Source organism: Mus pahari, chromosome 19 (genome assembly GCF_900095145.1).
Source record: "Mus pahari chromosome 19, PAHARI_EIJ_v1.1, whole genome shotgun sequence".
NCBI lineage: Eukaryota > Metazoa > Chordata > Mammalia > Rodentia > Muridae > Mus > Mus pahari.
Window position 1 is genome coordinate 22,787,193 of NC_034608.1, and position 14,612 is coordinate 22,801,804.

At 53.1% G+C, this 14,612-nt stretch overlaps 1 protein-coding gene across 6 annotated transcripts in view; it reads left to right on the forward strand.

Annotated features, from left to right (window-relative positions):
- Camsap3 (calmodulin regulated spectrin associated protein family member 3) overlaps positions 1-13,647 on the forward strand; it is a 19,868-nt gene extending 6,221 nt beyond the window's left edge. Inside the window, exons 2-19 of one of the 6 annotated variants that reach the window (XM_021218908.2) lie at positions 1,523-1,776; positions 2,382-2,504; positions 2,589-2,684; positions 2,985-3,017; positions 4,163-4,210; positions 4,481-4,619; positions 6,255-6,394; positions 6,492-6,585; positions 6,674-6,731; positions 6,861-6,934; positions 7,959-8,028; positions 8,134-9,607; positions 10,834-10,973; positions 11,070-11,380; positions 12,356-12,455; positions 12,759-12,871; positions 12,967-13,085; positions 13,171-13,647. In XM_021218908.2, the coding sequence (XP_021074567.1) occupies positions 1,523-1,776; positions 2,382-2,504; positions 2,589-2,684; positions 2,985-3,017; positions 4,163-4,210; positions 4,481-4,619; positions 6,255-6,394; positions 6,492-6,585; positions 6,674-6,731; positions 6,861-6,934; positions 7,959-8,028; positions 8,134-9,607; positions 10,834-10,973; positions 11,070-11,380; positions 12,356-12,455; positions 12,759-12,871; positions 12,967-13,085; positions 13,171-13,476 (3,692 nt within the window). In that variant the 3' untranslated portion in view covers positions 13,477-13,647. The remainder of the gene's footprint in view (positions 1-1,522; positions 1,777-2,381; positions 2,505-2,588; positions 2,685-2,984; positions 3,018-4,162; positions 4,211-4,480; positions 4,620-6,254; positions 6,395-6,491; positions 6,586-6,673; positions 6,732-6,860; positions 6,935-7,958; positions 8,029-8,133; positions 9,608-10,833; positions 10,974-11,069; positions 11,381-12,355; positions 12,456-12,758; positions 12,872-12,966; positions 13,086-13,170) is intronic. The other 5 variants (XM_021218909.1, XM_021218913.2, XM_021218914.1 and 2 more) reach the window with 5 other exon arrangements.
- The last annotated feature ends 965 nt before the right edge of the window (positions 13,648-14,612 follow it).

Here is a 14,612-nt window from a genome sequence, read left to right on the forward strand (position 1 = left end):
TTTTTGGTTTTTCGAGACAGGGTTTCTCTGTATAGCCCTGGCTGTCCTGGAACTCACTTTGTAGACCAGGCTGGCCTCGAACTCAGAAATCAGCCTGCCTCTGTCTCCCAAGTGCTGGGATTAAAGGCGTGCGCCACCACGCCCAGCTTTGCTCCCACCTCTTAAATACTGCTATAACAGTGATCAGCGATCGCATGGGCCACCATACTCAGCTTTTGGTGGGCATTTTGAATCAGGGTGTCCTAGCACACAAACTGGCTTGTTACTGCTTCTAGCCTGGGAGGGTGTGGAGCCCCTCCTCTCTAAGTTTCCCAAGGCTAGGATTACAACAGCGCATGCTGGGCCTGGCTCTCTTAAGTATCCTTTAAGAATGGCTGAACTCAGTATTCTCTTAAGACCCTACTCCTTATGCCCTCTGCTCTGATAGTACCCCCAAGGCCTGGCACACACCAAACTTAACTCCCTCAATTTCCTCAAAGTGCCTGCTTTCTGCCTGACTTTGGCATCTAGATCCTATAGGCAGCCTTACACTCATCCCAGCCACTAAGATGACAGAGGGGACAGAGTTTGCTTAAGGCCTGAGTTTGAGTCTCAGTCCTGGCACTGGAGACCCACGTGGCCTTAGGCTGGTCACTTTCCTCCATCCCTGTATATTTTCTATACAGTTTGTTCCCATCTGTAAAACGAAGTTTCCAGGGGGTAAGGATGGTGCTTGATGGGGCTTCAGAAGCATGGGAAAGCCCTGAGTTCTGTCCCTAGCAAGGCATGCCCTGAACTAGGCATGGTGGTGCATGCCTATAATCTTAGGCCTCTGGAGGTTAGAGTGGGAGGATCAGAAATTCAAGGTCATTCTTAGTTCTGAAGCAGTTTTGAGGCTAGCTCGGGATACATGAAACTCAACCTCCGAAAGCTAGCCCAATAGGGGCAGAGGAGATGAGAAACCTCAGTGGTACAGGTGCTCACTGGGAAAGCAGAAGGGCCTGAGTTCAGAATCCCGGTATCCAGGGAAAAGAAGAACTGGACAGACTATAACCTAAGCTCTGGAGAGGTAGAGATGCATGGATCCCAGGGGGCTCATGGGTCAGCTAGTTCAGCTGGAATGGCGAGGCCAAGGTTTAGTGAGAGATTCTCTCTCAGGACCTCAGCTGATGTGCTCAGATGTGTTCAGCGGATGTGTCGAGAGCTCTTGCTACCCTCTTACAGAACACAGTCGTATTTCCCAGCTCCTGTGTCTGGTGCCTTACAATTATTTGTAACTCTAGCTTCTGGGGGTCTGATTGATACCCACCCTCTTCTGGCATATTAGGGCACTTGCACAGCGTGCGCGTGCGCGCGTGCGCGCGCGCACACACACACACAGACAGACAGAGCCCTGGCTTGTACCTATGTGTCTGACTCTGTAGTTCCTTCCTAGTCCAGACCATCCCTTCTTTGGGATCATGTACTTTGTAGAAGAGTGAGCAGATGGGTTATATGTTATGTGTTGATCTGACCTGCTGTGCTCCCCACCCCCCCAATGCAGAGCATGTGCCCCCGGAGCTGTGGGAACCCTTCTACACCGACCAGTACGCACAGGAGCACGTGAAGCCCCCAGTGACGCGGCTGCTGCTCTCTGCGGAACTCTATTGCCGGGCCTGGCGCCAGGCACTGCCACAGCTCGAGCCATCCCCCAGCCCCTCCGCTCTGCTGGCCTTGCTGGCGAGGAGGGGCACGGTGCCTTCGCTGCCTGAGCACCCAGTGCGCGAGGCTGACCTGAAACACCAGCCGATTCTCATGGTAGGCTCTGCTCCTGACTTGTGAGGCCCTGCCTACCAGGCTTGGCTCCTCCCCTTTGCCATCCTAACAGTCCTTAGTGTACCTTCCTGCAAAGTTTCTAGCTCGGGCCTGAACCTCCCTTCAGGCTCCACCCACTAATCCTGGTTACACCCACCGAGGGGTTCCTCTAGCCATGCCCTCAAGCTCAACCCATTAGGTGGAGCTCCTCCAACCAGTTTTAGCCCCTCCCATAATGCTTAGCTCCTCCTATCAGCCTACCTCCATTTTCCAAGCCTAGCTTTTCCATCAAGCTAAGGGCATCACACACAGTTCTGCAGATCATATCTGCCCCTCCCTCGAGTTGCTATACTCTTCCACTCCTCAGGCTCCTCCAGTTCTGCCCTTGGTTTCTCTAGATGGGCTACTCTATTGTAAATCCTGGTGTCTTAGCTTTAAAACCTAGCCCACGTGTGACCTCTTTCATAACTGTAGCTCTCAAGGTTCCACCCAGCAATCTCTGGCCCCATCACCATCCCCTGGCCCCATTCCTCCCACTTGATTGGAGGCAGAAAGGGTAGCTCCCTGCCCGGCCTTCTGGTCTCATCTTCCAGCCTTTGCCCCAACAGGGAGCCCACCTAGCTGTCATCGATGCTCTCATGGTTGCCTTCTCATTTGAGTGGACAAAGACACTGCCTGGTCCCTTGGCTCTGAGCAGCTTGGAGCACAAACTCCTTTTCTGGGTAGACACAGTAAGTAGGGTGGGCCAGGCCATGTGGAGTGGAGACAGTGACGTTAGCCAAGTGACCAGGCACTGACTTCTCTCTGACCCCTAGACTGTTCGGCGGCTGCAGGAGAAGACGGAACAAGAAGCGGCCCAGCGTGCATCTCCTGCAGCCCCTTTGGATGGGGCTTCTCCTGCCCAGGCCTCGGTGAGGCTAGGACAAAGGATGGATGGATGGATGGATGGATGGATGGATGGATGGATGGATGGATAGATGGGTGGGTGGGTGGATGGATGGATGGATGGGTGGGTGGATGGATGGAAGGATGGATGGATGGATGGATGGGTGGATGGATGATTATGAGGCAGGTGGGAAGGGATGGACTGCACTTCCTGGCCATTGCTGAGATTGAGGGTGGGCCTGGAGGTGACTCTCTTTTCCTCTTTTTCTCTGCACTTCTTATTGCACCGGCCCCTGCTGTCCCCTTCTCTGTCCCTCTGGCAATAGTGCCCCACACGCTGGTACTGGAAGCTGGTTCCTGTAAGTGAGGCTGTCTGTTTTGTCTCGTCTGCCTGTCCTGCTTGTTTCTCTGTCTTGTCTGTGTCGTTTCTGCTTGATAGCCTGCATCCTCCCCCTGCCTCCCCTCCCCCCAGCTGTGAGCAATGGAGGTAGCACTCCAGCCCTGGGCGCTGAGAGAACTCTTTGGAACTTGAGATGGGGGGAGGGGAGGATCTCTGTCATTAGCAGAGGTAGAGCTGGGCATGTTTGTTCATGTCTGTAATCCTGCTGAGGCAGGAGGATTGCAAATTTCAGGCCAGCCTAGGGCATATCTAGAGTCCCTATCTTAAAAGAACCACAGACAGACTGACAGACAGAGAGGATTGAAGCTGAAGAGATGCCTGTACCTCCAGCTGCAGGGGATCCAGCGCCCTCTTCTGGCCTCCATGGGCACTAAATGCACATGCACATACCCCCATATATAGACAGGTACACATATACACCTACAATAAAAATAAATCTTAAAACATTCAAACAACAACAACAAAGAAGCCCAAACCAGAAAGCAGATGAGCTTTTCATTAACTAAGAAGGCAGGACTCTGAGCCTGTTCTTAGCTTGAGAAGAGGGAGCCCCTTTGCCTACCGGGTACGTAGGCAGTGACCTCATACACTACACATTGCACATACATAGAAAGAATCTTCCTGGCCAAGAGGAAGACCCTCAGCTTCCCTAATTGGGTAGAATTTTGAGGTCTAGAAGATTTTAAATTCTCTCTCTCTTCCCCTAATTAGCTGTATGATCTTACACCATGGTCTAAACCTTTCCTTGATTCACATAACTTACTCCCGCAGTGTATAAATACAGGGACCATGTGGACTGGATAGGGTCCCCACCTTTGCTCACTGCTCCTCCCTATCTGGGGGTCTGGGTTGGAGGGTGGATTAGTTTACCTACCTGCTTCTTTTGCATCCTCTCCCTAAGCCAGGGCCTGGGGCTTGTCATGGGAGGCTGCTTTTGTGGGGTTCCTCAGGGCTGGGAGGAGCTGGGGTCCCCGAAGCCGGCCAGAGTATGATTAGGGAGCTAGATGGCCAAGGCTCAGGACAGGGGTCAGTACTCCTCCTTTTTCCAGAGGGGGCTTTGGGGGCCCAGCAGGCCTTGCTGACGGCCGCTCCTTCCCCCCCCAGCACGCAATTGCCTTCTGTTTGAAGGAGTCGGGGAACAAACCCCCTATGGTAATGTATCCCCCTTCCCCGGGGTCTCAGGAGGCCCTGTCCCTAACCCCTGCTGCTGGCCTGGCTGCTCGCAGACAAGTCTTCTGCCTCTTGCTTCTGTCCCTCCCTTGCTCCAGGCTGGCCCCCCTTCCCCCCCCATTCTGGCTCTGGGGATCTGAGCTTCCCACCCCTTCATGGCAGAAATCCCAGTTTTCCCTATTCCAGCCTGCATGACTGCCAACCCGGATATGGCCAGCCCGACTGCTAACCTCACTCTGTTCCTGTCCACAGATTCGATACCGCAAGGACCGTGCCATTGCCCGAAGGGCTCCCTGCTTTCCAAATGTGACTACCCTTCAGGACCTGGCCAGTGGGGCAGCACTGGCTGCCACCATCCACTGCTATTGTCCCCAGCTATTACGACTTGAGGGTGAGTAGTGGATAAGCCAGACCTGATCTTGGGAAGGCATCTCCAGTCTGCAAGACCAGTATGATTCAGTATTGAGCTAAGGTCTTACATAGCCTAGGTCAGCCTTGACCTCACTTTGAACCTGAGTTCTGGGATGACAGGTGCGCACCACCATATCCGGTCTAGGCAGTGTGGGGGATGGAACCCAGTGCTCATGCATGCTAGGCAAGAACTATCAACTCAGCCACATCCCCAGTCCCTGAATTCTGCTTGTAGAATCAGAACATTCAGGTTTGCATTTCTTTCCTCCCTAAGTTAGCTCTGTGGCCGCATACAAGTGTCTAAACCTCTCTGAGCTTTATAGATAGAGTTCTTGCTTGCTGAAGGTCATGGTCCAAATTCCACTTTAGATATCCAGAAACAGAGGCAGACTCTTGACTTCCTAAGACAGTGTAACATTTTCATTGAAGAAAAGAAATAACAAATTCATCTAGAAGTATCTTTTGGGTCAAATGCAGTGCCCCAAGGGCAAAGGTTGGCTAAGAAAAGAAGCTTGCTACTGTTTTGAAACAGAGTTGCTCTGTAACCCAGGCTGGCCTCCTGTTCAGGTTCTTCCTGCCTGAGGCCTCCCATGTGCTAGCATTACAGGCATGTGCTACTATATATCTGCCTAGGAAGAAAGGGTTTTTGTGTTTCTTTTTTGTTGTTGTTGCTTGTTTGTTTGTTTAAGTGAGACAGAATCTCATGTAGCCTAGGCTGGCCTTAAACTCACTATATATATAGCAGAGGATAGCCTTGAACGCCTATAATACTCTTGCCTCTACCTTCTAAGTATTGAGATTTACAGTCATGTTCCCCCAGGCCAAATTTATGGGATACTGGTGATGGAACCCAGGCTTTATATATTATATTATATTATATTATATTATATTATATTATAGGCAGGCACCCTCCTAACTGACCTGTATTCCCAGCCCTTTAGGAGGATGTTTTTATTACGTTTTTGTTTTTAAGATTTTTTTTTTTGAGTTTTAAAAATATGTATGTATGTGTGGGGTCTGTGCATGTGTAAGTACAGATGACCTTGGAGTCTCTAAGAATGTGATGGATCCCCTGTAGCTTGGCTCATCTGATGTGGTATCGGAAACTAAACTCAAGTCATCTGCAAGAGCAGTATATGCTCTTAACTGCCAAGCCATCTCTCCGAGAAAAGGATTTTGAGGAAGCCGGGAGATGGCTTAGTTGATAAGCTGCAAAAATATTACGATCTGAGTTTGGGTTCTCTGTACAGCGGATGAGTGCCTGTAATCCCAGGGCCAGGGAGGTGGGGACAGAGGGATTCTGGGGACTTGCTGGCCAACTCATAGAGTCAGCAAATACCAGTTTCAGTGAGAGATCCTATTTTGGAGTCTAAGGTAGAGAGCATATGGGAAGGAAGACACCCACTGTTGACCTCTGGTCTGCAGACATGTACACACAGGTGCACACATATACAGAGGACAAGAAGAAAACAACTCTAGCCTTAAGTCTTAGAGGACCAACAGGTTGTAGTATGCACCTTACAAAAGGTACAAGACTTGGCTCAAAGGAGGGCTTCCCTGCAACTCTCATCTTCCTTTCCATTGATTTGGAGACCCATATATTCTGTCCCCACAGAGGTGTGCCTCAAGGACCCCATGTCTGTGGCAGACAGTCTATACAACCTCCAGCTGGTGCAAGACTTCTGTGCCTCCCATCTTCCTCGAGGCTGCCCCCTGTCCCTTGAAGACTTGCTGTATGTTCCACCTCCCCTCAAGGTAAAAACCATCTTGGTGGTGTGGGGGTGAGACTCGGGACCTGAGGTCCATATCCAGGGCTGCTCCACCAGTCAGCTGATTTTCCTCTGGCCTGCAGGTCAACCTGGTGGTGCTGTTGGCTGAGATGTACATGTGCTTTGAGGTTCTGAAGCCTGATTTTGTGCAGGCCAAAGACTTGCCGGATGGACATGGTGAGCCCTGGGGATCTGGACTTGCCTTGGGGTCTAAAAGAGGTTAAAGGAGCCCTGCTCTGCCTGACCTCTTTCTTTGTGCACCTAGTAGCTGTCTCCCCTCGGAATACTGAGACTGTTCCATCTCAGAACAACAGTGGCAGCAGGTATGGGTCCCTGTTGGAGTGGAGTTTCTCCTTCATGGGGCTTCTTCCTGCCCACCTGGATGCAGGGGCAGGGCTGGGGATATCTGTGAGAGGTGACTGTAGGTTGATGGATATCTATCTGTTTGGCAGTTCTCCTGTCTTCAACTTCCGTCACCCGCTTCTGTCACCTGGTGGTCCCCAGTCCCCACTCCGAGGATCCACAGGTGAAGAGAGAATATGGCTTCTATTACCAGGAAACTTCGACTACAAGAATTCCCCAGCTGACTTCATGCTGAGTCCTCCAGTGGTCCTAATTGGGTCTTTCTGACTTCCTTTATGGCTAGGCTTCGAGACCCCTTGCTTCAGCCAGGTGTGGTGGTGGATACCTTTAATCCTAGAACTAAGGAGGCAGAGATTGGCAGTTCTCTGTGAGTTGGAGGCCAACCTGGGCTACATAGAGAATTCCAGTCCAGCCAGGATTACACAGTGAGACCCAGTCACAAAACAAACCAAACCAAAATAAAACAAAACAAAAACCAAAGAAGACTCCTTGGATGATACCAAGAAGTAGCACCAACTGCTAATATTTGGTCATTTCATTTTAATTTTTAAATTCTAGTTATCATTCTTGTATGTGTGGGAGCGCATTCGCCTTAATGCATGTGTAGAGGTCCAGGGAGAACAACTTGCAGAAACTAGTTCTCTCTGGTCACTGTATAGGTCCCCAGTATTGAACTCAGTTCATCAGGCTTGGAGGCAAGTGCCCTTAACCTGCTGAGCCATCTCGTTGGTCCAAAAGAAACTGCAAACTGTATCCACAATACTGGCAGTTGAACCCAAGGCCTCACATATGCTAGGCAAGTAGTGCATCGCTGAGCCATCCCAGAAGTCCCAGCCAGCCATTTCTGGAAACCTAGCACAACCAGATACATAATGACCCCATCGGTGACTCATTTGATGACATTGTTTTTTTGGTTTTTGGTTTTTGGTTTTTTTTTGTTTTTTGGTTTTTTCAAGACAGGGTTTCTCTGTATAGCCCTGGCTGTCCTGGAACTCACTCTGTAGACCAGGCTGGCCTCAAACTCAGAAATCCGCTTGCCTCTGCCTCCCAAGAGCTGGGATTAAAGGTGTGCGCCACCACGCCCGGCTACTTGATGACACTGTAGAGGTTGTCCCAGACACCAACCAGCCAACTCCCCAGATCAGTGGCTTCCCCCTGCACAGTGACCATTTACTGTCCCTCCACAGGTTCCCTGAAGTCCTCTCCATCAATGTCTCACATGGAGGCTCTTGGCAAAGCCTGGAACCGTCAGCTTAGGTGAGTGCCTCATCAGGGGCCCTGAGGCCTTGGAAGAGGGATTGAGCTGATCAGGGCATGGCAGAGGCCTGTCCCAGGGGCTGACCCTTCCCTCTGGCCGCCCAGCCGTCCCCTCTCCCAGGCTGTGTCGTTCAGCACTCCCTTTGGCCTGGACAGCGATGTGGATGTCGTCATGGGAGATCCTGTCCTGCTCCGCTCCGTCAGCTCAGACAGTCTGGGTCCCCCACGTCCTGTGTCGACATCATCCCGGAATTCTGCTCAGCCACCCCCAGAATCTGGAGACCTACCCACGATTGAAGAGGCCCTGCAGATCATCCACAGTGCTGAGCCCCGACTGCTCCCTGATGGGGCTGCTGATGGCAGCTTCTACCTCCATTCTCCTGAGGGTCTCTCCAAACCACCACTCTCCCCCTACCCTCCCGAAGGAGCCTCAAAGCCTCTGTCTGATGGGCTCAACAAGGCGCCCATCTATATATCACACCCTGAGAACCCTTCAAAACCATCTCCCTGCTCAGCAGGAGAGATACTGAAACCACCCCCCCCATCCGAGGGGTCCCCCAAAGCTGTGGCTTCATCCCCAGCAGCCAACAACTCCGAAGTGAAGATGACCAGTTTTGCTGAACGCAAGAAACAGCTGGTGAAGGCCGAGGCTGAGTCAGGAATGGGGTCTCCGACATCCACCCCCGTAGCACCCGAGGCCTTGAGCTCAGAGATGAGCGAGCTGGGAGCCAGGCTGGAGGAGAAGCGCCGAGCCATAGAGGCACAGAAGCGACGCATTGAGGCCATCTTTGCCAAGCACAGGCAGAGGCTGGGCAAGAGCGCTTTCCTGCAGGTGCAGCCTCGGGAGGCTGCAGGGGAGGCCGAGGAGGAAGCTGAGCTGGGCTCAGTTCCTGGTGGGGAACGGCCAGCAGGTGAGGGCCAGGGTGAGCCGTCCTCCTCACGGCACAAGTCAGTTACCTTCTCTCCAGATCTGGGCCCGGTGCCCCCAGAGGGACTTGGGGATTACAATAGAGCAGTCAGTAAGCTGAGTGCCGCTCTGAGCTCTCTGCAGCGGGACATGCAGAGGCTCACAGACCAGCAACAGCGGCTTCTAGCCCCTCCAGAAGCTCCTGGACCTGCCCCACCACCTGCAGCCTGGGTCATTCCTGGACCTGCCACTGGGCCTAAAGCAGCATCCCCCAGCCCTGCCCGTCGTGCCCCAGCTGCCCGACGCAGCCCTGGCCCAGGCCCTAGCCCAACACCCCGTAGTCCAAAACATGCAAGGCCGGCAGAGCTGAAGCTTGCACCTTTGACAAGGGTACTCACACCACCCCATGACGTAGACAGCCTCCCTCACCTACGCAAGTTTTCACCCAGCCAGGTGCCTGTACAGACTCGCTCCTCGATCCTCCTGTCGGAGGGGACACCTCCTGAGGAGCCCGCCACCAAGCCTGCCCTCATTGAGATCCCCCTAGCCAGCCTGGGGGAGCCTGCTGCTGATGAAGAAGGAGATGGGAGCCCCCCTGGGGCTGAGGATTCCTTAGAGGAAGAGGCATCTTCTGAGGGAGAGCCCCGGTCGGGGCTTGGATTCTTTTATAAGGTGAGTCAGTCACCTTGGCAGGTCAGAGGGAAAAGGTGAGCCAATAGGTAGATGTATGAATGAATGGGTAATGGGGATGCCCCTAGGGGGTAATAAGGGAGATGGGAAGTGGTGGATATTCAGGGATAGAGCTTTACTGATGAGTGGGTAAATTGACGTGTATTGGCTGATGGATGGATGGATGGATGGATAGCTGGCTGACTAGTCAGTGACCAGCATGCTGGCCTTCTTGGATGGATGGATGGATGGATGGATGGATGGATGGATGGATGGATGGATGGATGGATGGGTGAGTGGGTGAATGGGTAGGTGGGTGGATGGATGGGTGGGTGGGTGGATGGGTGGTTTGGAAGGGTGGTTAGATGGGTGGATAAGTTAAATGGGTGAGTGAGTGGTAGGTATGTGATTAGTTTGGCTAGGTGGATGGAAAGGTAGGTGGACAGGCTGGATGAGTGATGGGTAGATAGGTTGAAAGGCAAGGTAGATAGGTCGTTGGTTAGATGGATGCAAGGTGGATTGATATGTGGATGAAGTAGATAGAGGGAAGGTTAATTGGTAGACAGACAAGTAGTTGTCGGCCATGTGGATGGGTGAGTGGGTGATAGACAGGATGGACAGATCACCTAGGGCTAGGGTGATCCTCTTTCCTGATCTATCCTGTTTGGTAATCCTCCATCTTCATGCCACTTGTAGCATGGGCCCCTGTGTATGCTGTTGTAACTGAACAGTGCACACTCTGCTCCTGTTGGTCATTGCTGCTGCAAACCCAGTTTGTTTGTTTGTTTCTCCTGAGCAGTGGGGATTTTGTCTGCTCTCCTTTGCCCTGAGGACAAAATGCCGTCCACTGCCTTGCCCTGCTCCCTATGACTTTGTCCTGGGTCATTCCCCAGCTCAGTGTCCTTTCTAACCCATCTGTCTGGAGAGTGCTCCTCTCATCCCCAGGCTGGGAGTACTTCTAAGAAGACTCCAGAATATGATAGCCTGCAGTACAGCTTGGCACACTTCAAGCATCTTCATAGCGTTAAAGGTCTGTGCGTCGCTTGCTAGTCTTCCTCCTTTGGGTCAAGTGCGTTGTGTATACAGCTCCCAAGGCTGCACATAAGGTAGTCACCAACTATGTCCTCTGAGGATTTTAGAAAGGTCAGGAGAGCCACAGGCTTGGCCAGTGCTAAAAGTCAGACTCCAGCTGGCAGAGTGGCCAGCTAAACTCCCATGACATCCTCCAGGACGAAGATAAGCCTGAGGATGAGATGGCTCAGAAGCGAGCTAGCCTGCTGGAGCGTCAGCAGAGGCGGGTAGAGGAGGCCCGGCGGCGCAAACAGTGGCAGGAGGCAGAGAAGGAGCAGAAACGGGAGGAGGCGGCCAGGTGAGGCTAGAGCTGGAATGAGGGCCCTGGCCTTTGGTATTGCTGTCCCAGTGCTCCCGTATTCTATTCTGCTTGCCCCTTCTGTCTAATCTGCAGGCTGGCTCAGGAGGCTCCAGGCTTGACCTTTACAGCCCCTGTAGCCTCTGCTGCTCCAGTGGCCACCTTGGCTCCTGCTACCAGAGCCATGGCCCCAGCTGAGGAGGAGGTGGGCCCCCGGCGGGGGGACTTCACAAGACTTGAGTATGAACGCCGGGCACAACTGAAACTGATGGATGACCTTGATAAGGTGCTACGGCCCCGGGCCTCAGGGACCGGACCAGGGCGGGGCGGGCGCAGGGCCACCCGGCCACGCTCTGGTTGCTGTGATGACTCGGCCTTGGCACGAAGCCCAGCCCGCGGCCTGCTGGGTGAGGACCCTGTTAGGAGGGGCCCTATGATTGTGGAGAAGGGAGTGTCTGGTGGGATGCAGTGATGGGGCAGGAATCTGGAGTGGGCAGGAGTTCCAGTGTGGTGAGGGTAACTTCCTTCCTTGGCTGGAGAGTGAGGACCCTCTTCAGATGTTTGAGGATGCTACTAAACAGTGCTCCCTTCCCTGTAGGTCTGTGGACAGGAACGAGAAGCTCAGGGCTGAGTTTGTCTGGAATGGATGAGGCCCTGGGTTAAATCCCAGCACTGTATAAGAAAAATTGCCATATTAAGGCAGACATGTTGGCACATGCCTGTCATTGCGATACTAGGAGTCTGAAGCAGGAGGATTTTGAGTTTGGTCCTAATCTGGCTGTTGAGCAGCTTCTTGGCCCATTTAGGCTACACCTTGAGGTCCTGTGCCAAACACTGAAACCAAGGAGACACACACACACACACACACAAACACACGAAAAAGTTCAGAGTGTTGGTGGTGGCTGTTGGTAGGGTACTTACCTACCTAGCATACACGAAACGTCTATCCCAGTATTAACCAGGAATGGCAGTTATAGGCCTATAGCCGCAGCACTGAGAAGGTAGAGACTGGAGACTTGGGAACTCAAGGCCATCCTCAACAAATGGGAAGTGTGAGGCCAGCCTGGGCTATAGAGGACCCATCTTTAAAAAATAAAAGCCAGGCTGGAGAAATGGCTCAGTGGTTAAGAGCACCTATTGCTCTTCCAGAGGTCCTGAGTTCAGTTCTTAGTAGCTACATGTGACCGACTCACAACCATCTGTAATGGGGTCCAATGCCCCCCTCTGCTGTGTCTTAAGACAGCTACAGTGTACTCATATAAATAAAACAAATAAATCTTAGCAAGCAAACACAAAAGGCTAAAAGGCCCTTGGGAATGCCCATGGGCATTAATGGAGGTAAAGGGGCCTTAGGGATAACTGACTGGTACTGTCTATCCCAGGTTCACGGCTCAGCAAGGTCTATTCCCAGTCCACGCTGTCCCTGTCTACGGTGGCCAATGAGGCTCCCAATAACCTTGGTGTGAAGAGGCCCACCTCTCGGTGAGTCTATCTGGAGCCCAGAGCAGGATATGGCAGGATTGCTGGGATGTGTAGATGGAAGCACAAGAACACAGATGGGACTTGGGGGAAACTGACTCAAGTCTGGAGAATGTGCACCACATGCGATGTAGGCTTACTGGAGGTTGAGCATAGGGGACAGCACTGTGTGGTCTTGTGGGAGCTTGCAATATACATGCCCCTCTCCTCTGCAGTGCACTGGGCTTGCCTCGTCCCTAATCCTGTTGTACCCTGGGAGGCTTCACACACTACTGACCCCAGCTTCACCCCTTCCCTCCTCTGCAGGGCCCCTTCTCCATCAGGCCTCATGTCTCCAAGCCGCCTGCCTGGCAGTCGAGAGCGTGACTGGGAGAATGGAAGCAATGCATCCTCCCCAGCATCAGTGCCTGAGTACACAGGTAAGTGAGGCCGGGTAATGTGAGAAGCTACGCGATCCCTACCTGCCTCCCCCAACCCATGCCCAGTCTCTGCTGACTGCCTGCCTGCCCTCCAGGTCCCCGGCTATACAAGGAACCCAGCGCCAAGTCTAACAAGTTTATCATCCACAATGCCTTGTCACACTGCTGCCTGGCAGGCAAGGTGAATGAGCCCCAGAAGAACAGAATTCTAGAGGTGAGCCCCACACCTGTCTGGGTGGGTAGGACTGGCGGGTAGGGCGGTGGTCCAGCCTGACCAGCTTCTTGTCACCATCCCTCAGGAAATCGAGAAAAGCAAGGCCAACCACTTCCTGATTCTCTTTCGGGACTCAAGCTGCCAGTTCCGGGCCCTCTACACTCTGTCTGGGGAGACAGAGGAGCTGTCGAGGCTGGCAGGCTATGGGCCCCGTACTGTCACTCCTGCCATGGTCGAAGGCATCTATAAGTACAACTCAGACCGCAAACGGTTCACCCAGATCCCTGCCAAGACCATGTCTATGAGTGTGGATGCCTTCACTATCCAGGGACACCTTTGGCAAAGCAAGAAGCCCACCACGCCCAAGAAAGGCGGCGGCACCCCCAAATAGTGCCCACCTTGGGCAGTGTACTCCTGGGTCCTGTCTGGTCATGCTGTGGGGGGCTGAGCTGGGAGCTTCAGTGACTCAGGGCTCAGCTCAGTCCCCTTGTCTGTCCTCCACTTTCTTGAATAAAATAACTGAGAAGAGAAGCCGAGACGCGGTGTCTCCTCCTAAGCCTGACCGAGTTTACGTCTCGTGTTTTCACAAGCCCCACCTTGTCTTCTCTGCCCTCTTGTTGGCCGGTGGCCGCTTCTGCCAAGGTCTGTAGTGACCTTCCTGTTGACACTCCCTCCTCTAGATGTTCTCAGCCACCTCTGACCTGACGTGGCACGAGATCCCAGACCAGCTCTCCTCTCCTGGGCCTCCCCCACCCCCACATTTTCCTCCTCCGTGTGGTTGCATTTGGTGTGCAGCCAACTTCTAACCCGATCCCTGTTTCCTGTTGCCAACCTGCCTTCATTTCTGGGCTCAGTTACAGTCTCTGAGCTGGGGATTCTGTGTCTTTCCTTAGAGTCCCTTATCAGAGGATCTAGTTGCCACTGTAGGTGCAGAGTTCAGATGTTAGGCTCAGTACAGCCTTGCTTCCCAGATACTGCCAAATCATATAGAACTCACCCCTCCAACTATCCCATGGTCCAAGCCAATAGCCTGTCTCCAACTGTGCCCTGCTCACACGGCAGCCTGCGTGACCGGCTCAAACACAAATCTGATTATGTTTCCTGATGCCAAAAGCCCCTTAATGGTCTAGATGGGGTAACTAATGGCTTCCCAGAGCTTAAGCTAGAAGGGCTCCACCCTGGATGTGGCCTGTGCACCAGGCCTGGTGTCTGGCCTTTAGCCAGGGATACAAGCACCTTGCTAGTAGGTCCACGGAGCGTATTACCACATGAAGGCACAAGGGTTTGTGAACTCCTGGAGCTGTGACACCCACGTAAGTGGGGCCAGGTGTCCCTCGGTTTGGGGCTCAAGGAGGTTTCTTACTGGACAAGCCTGACAAGAGGCCTGGGGTGGGGCAGGGGAACTGGCCCTGCAGCGTCCAGAACTGGCTCTGCAGGGTGAGGGCAGGTTGTCCACATGCCATATCCCCTGACTACTCCACCTCCCGTCCCAGCCAATCGGTGCTGAGAGCCAGGCAGCTCTAAGCT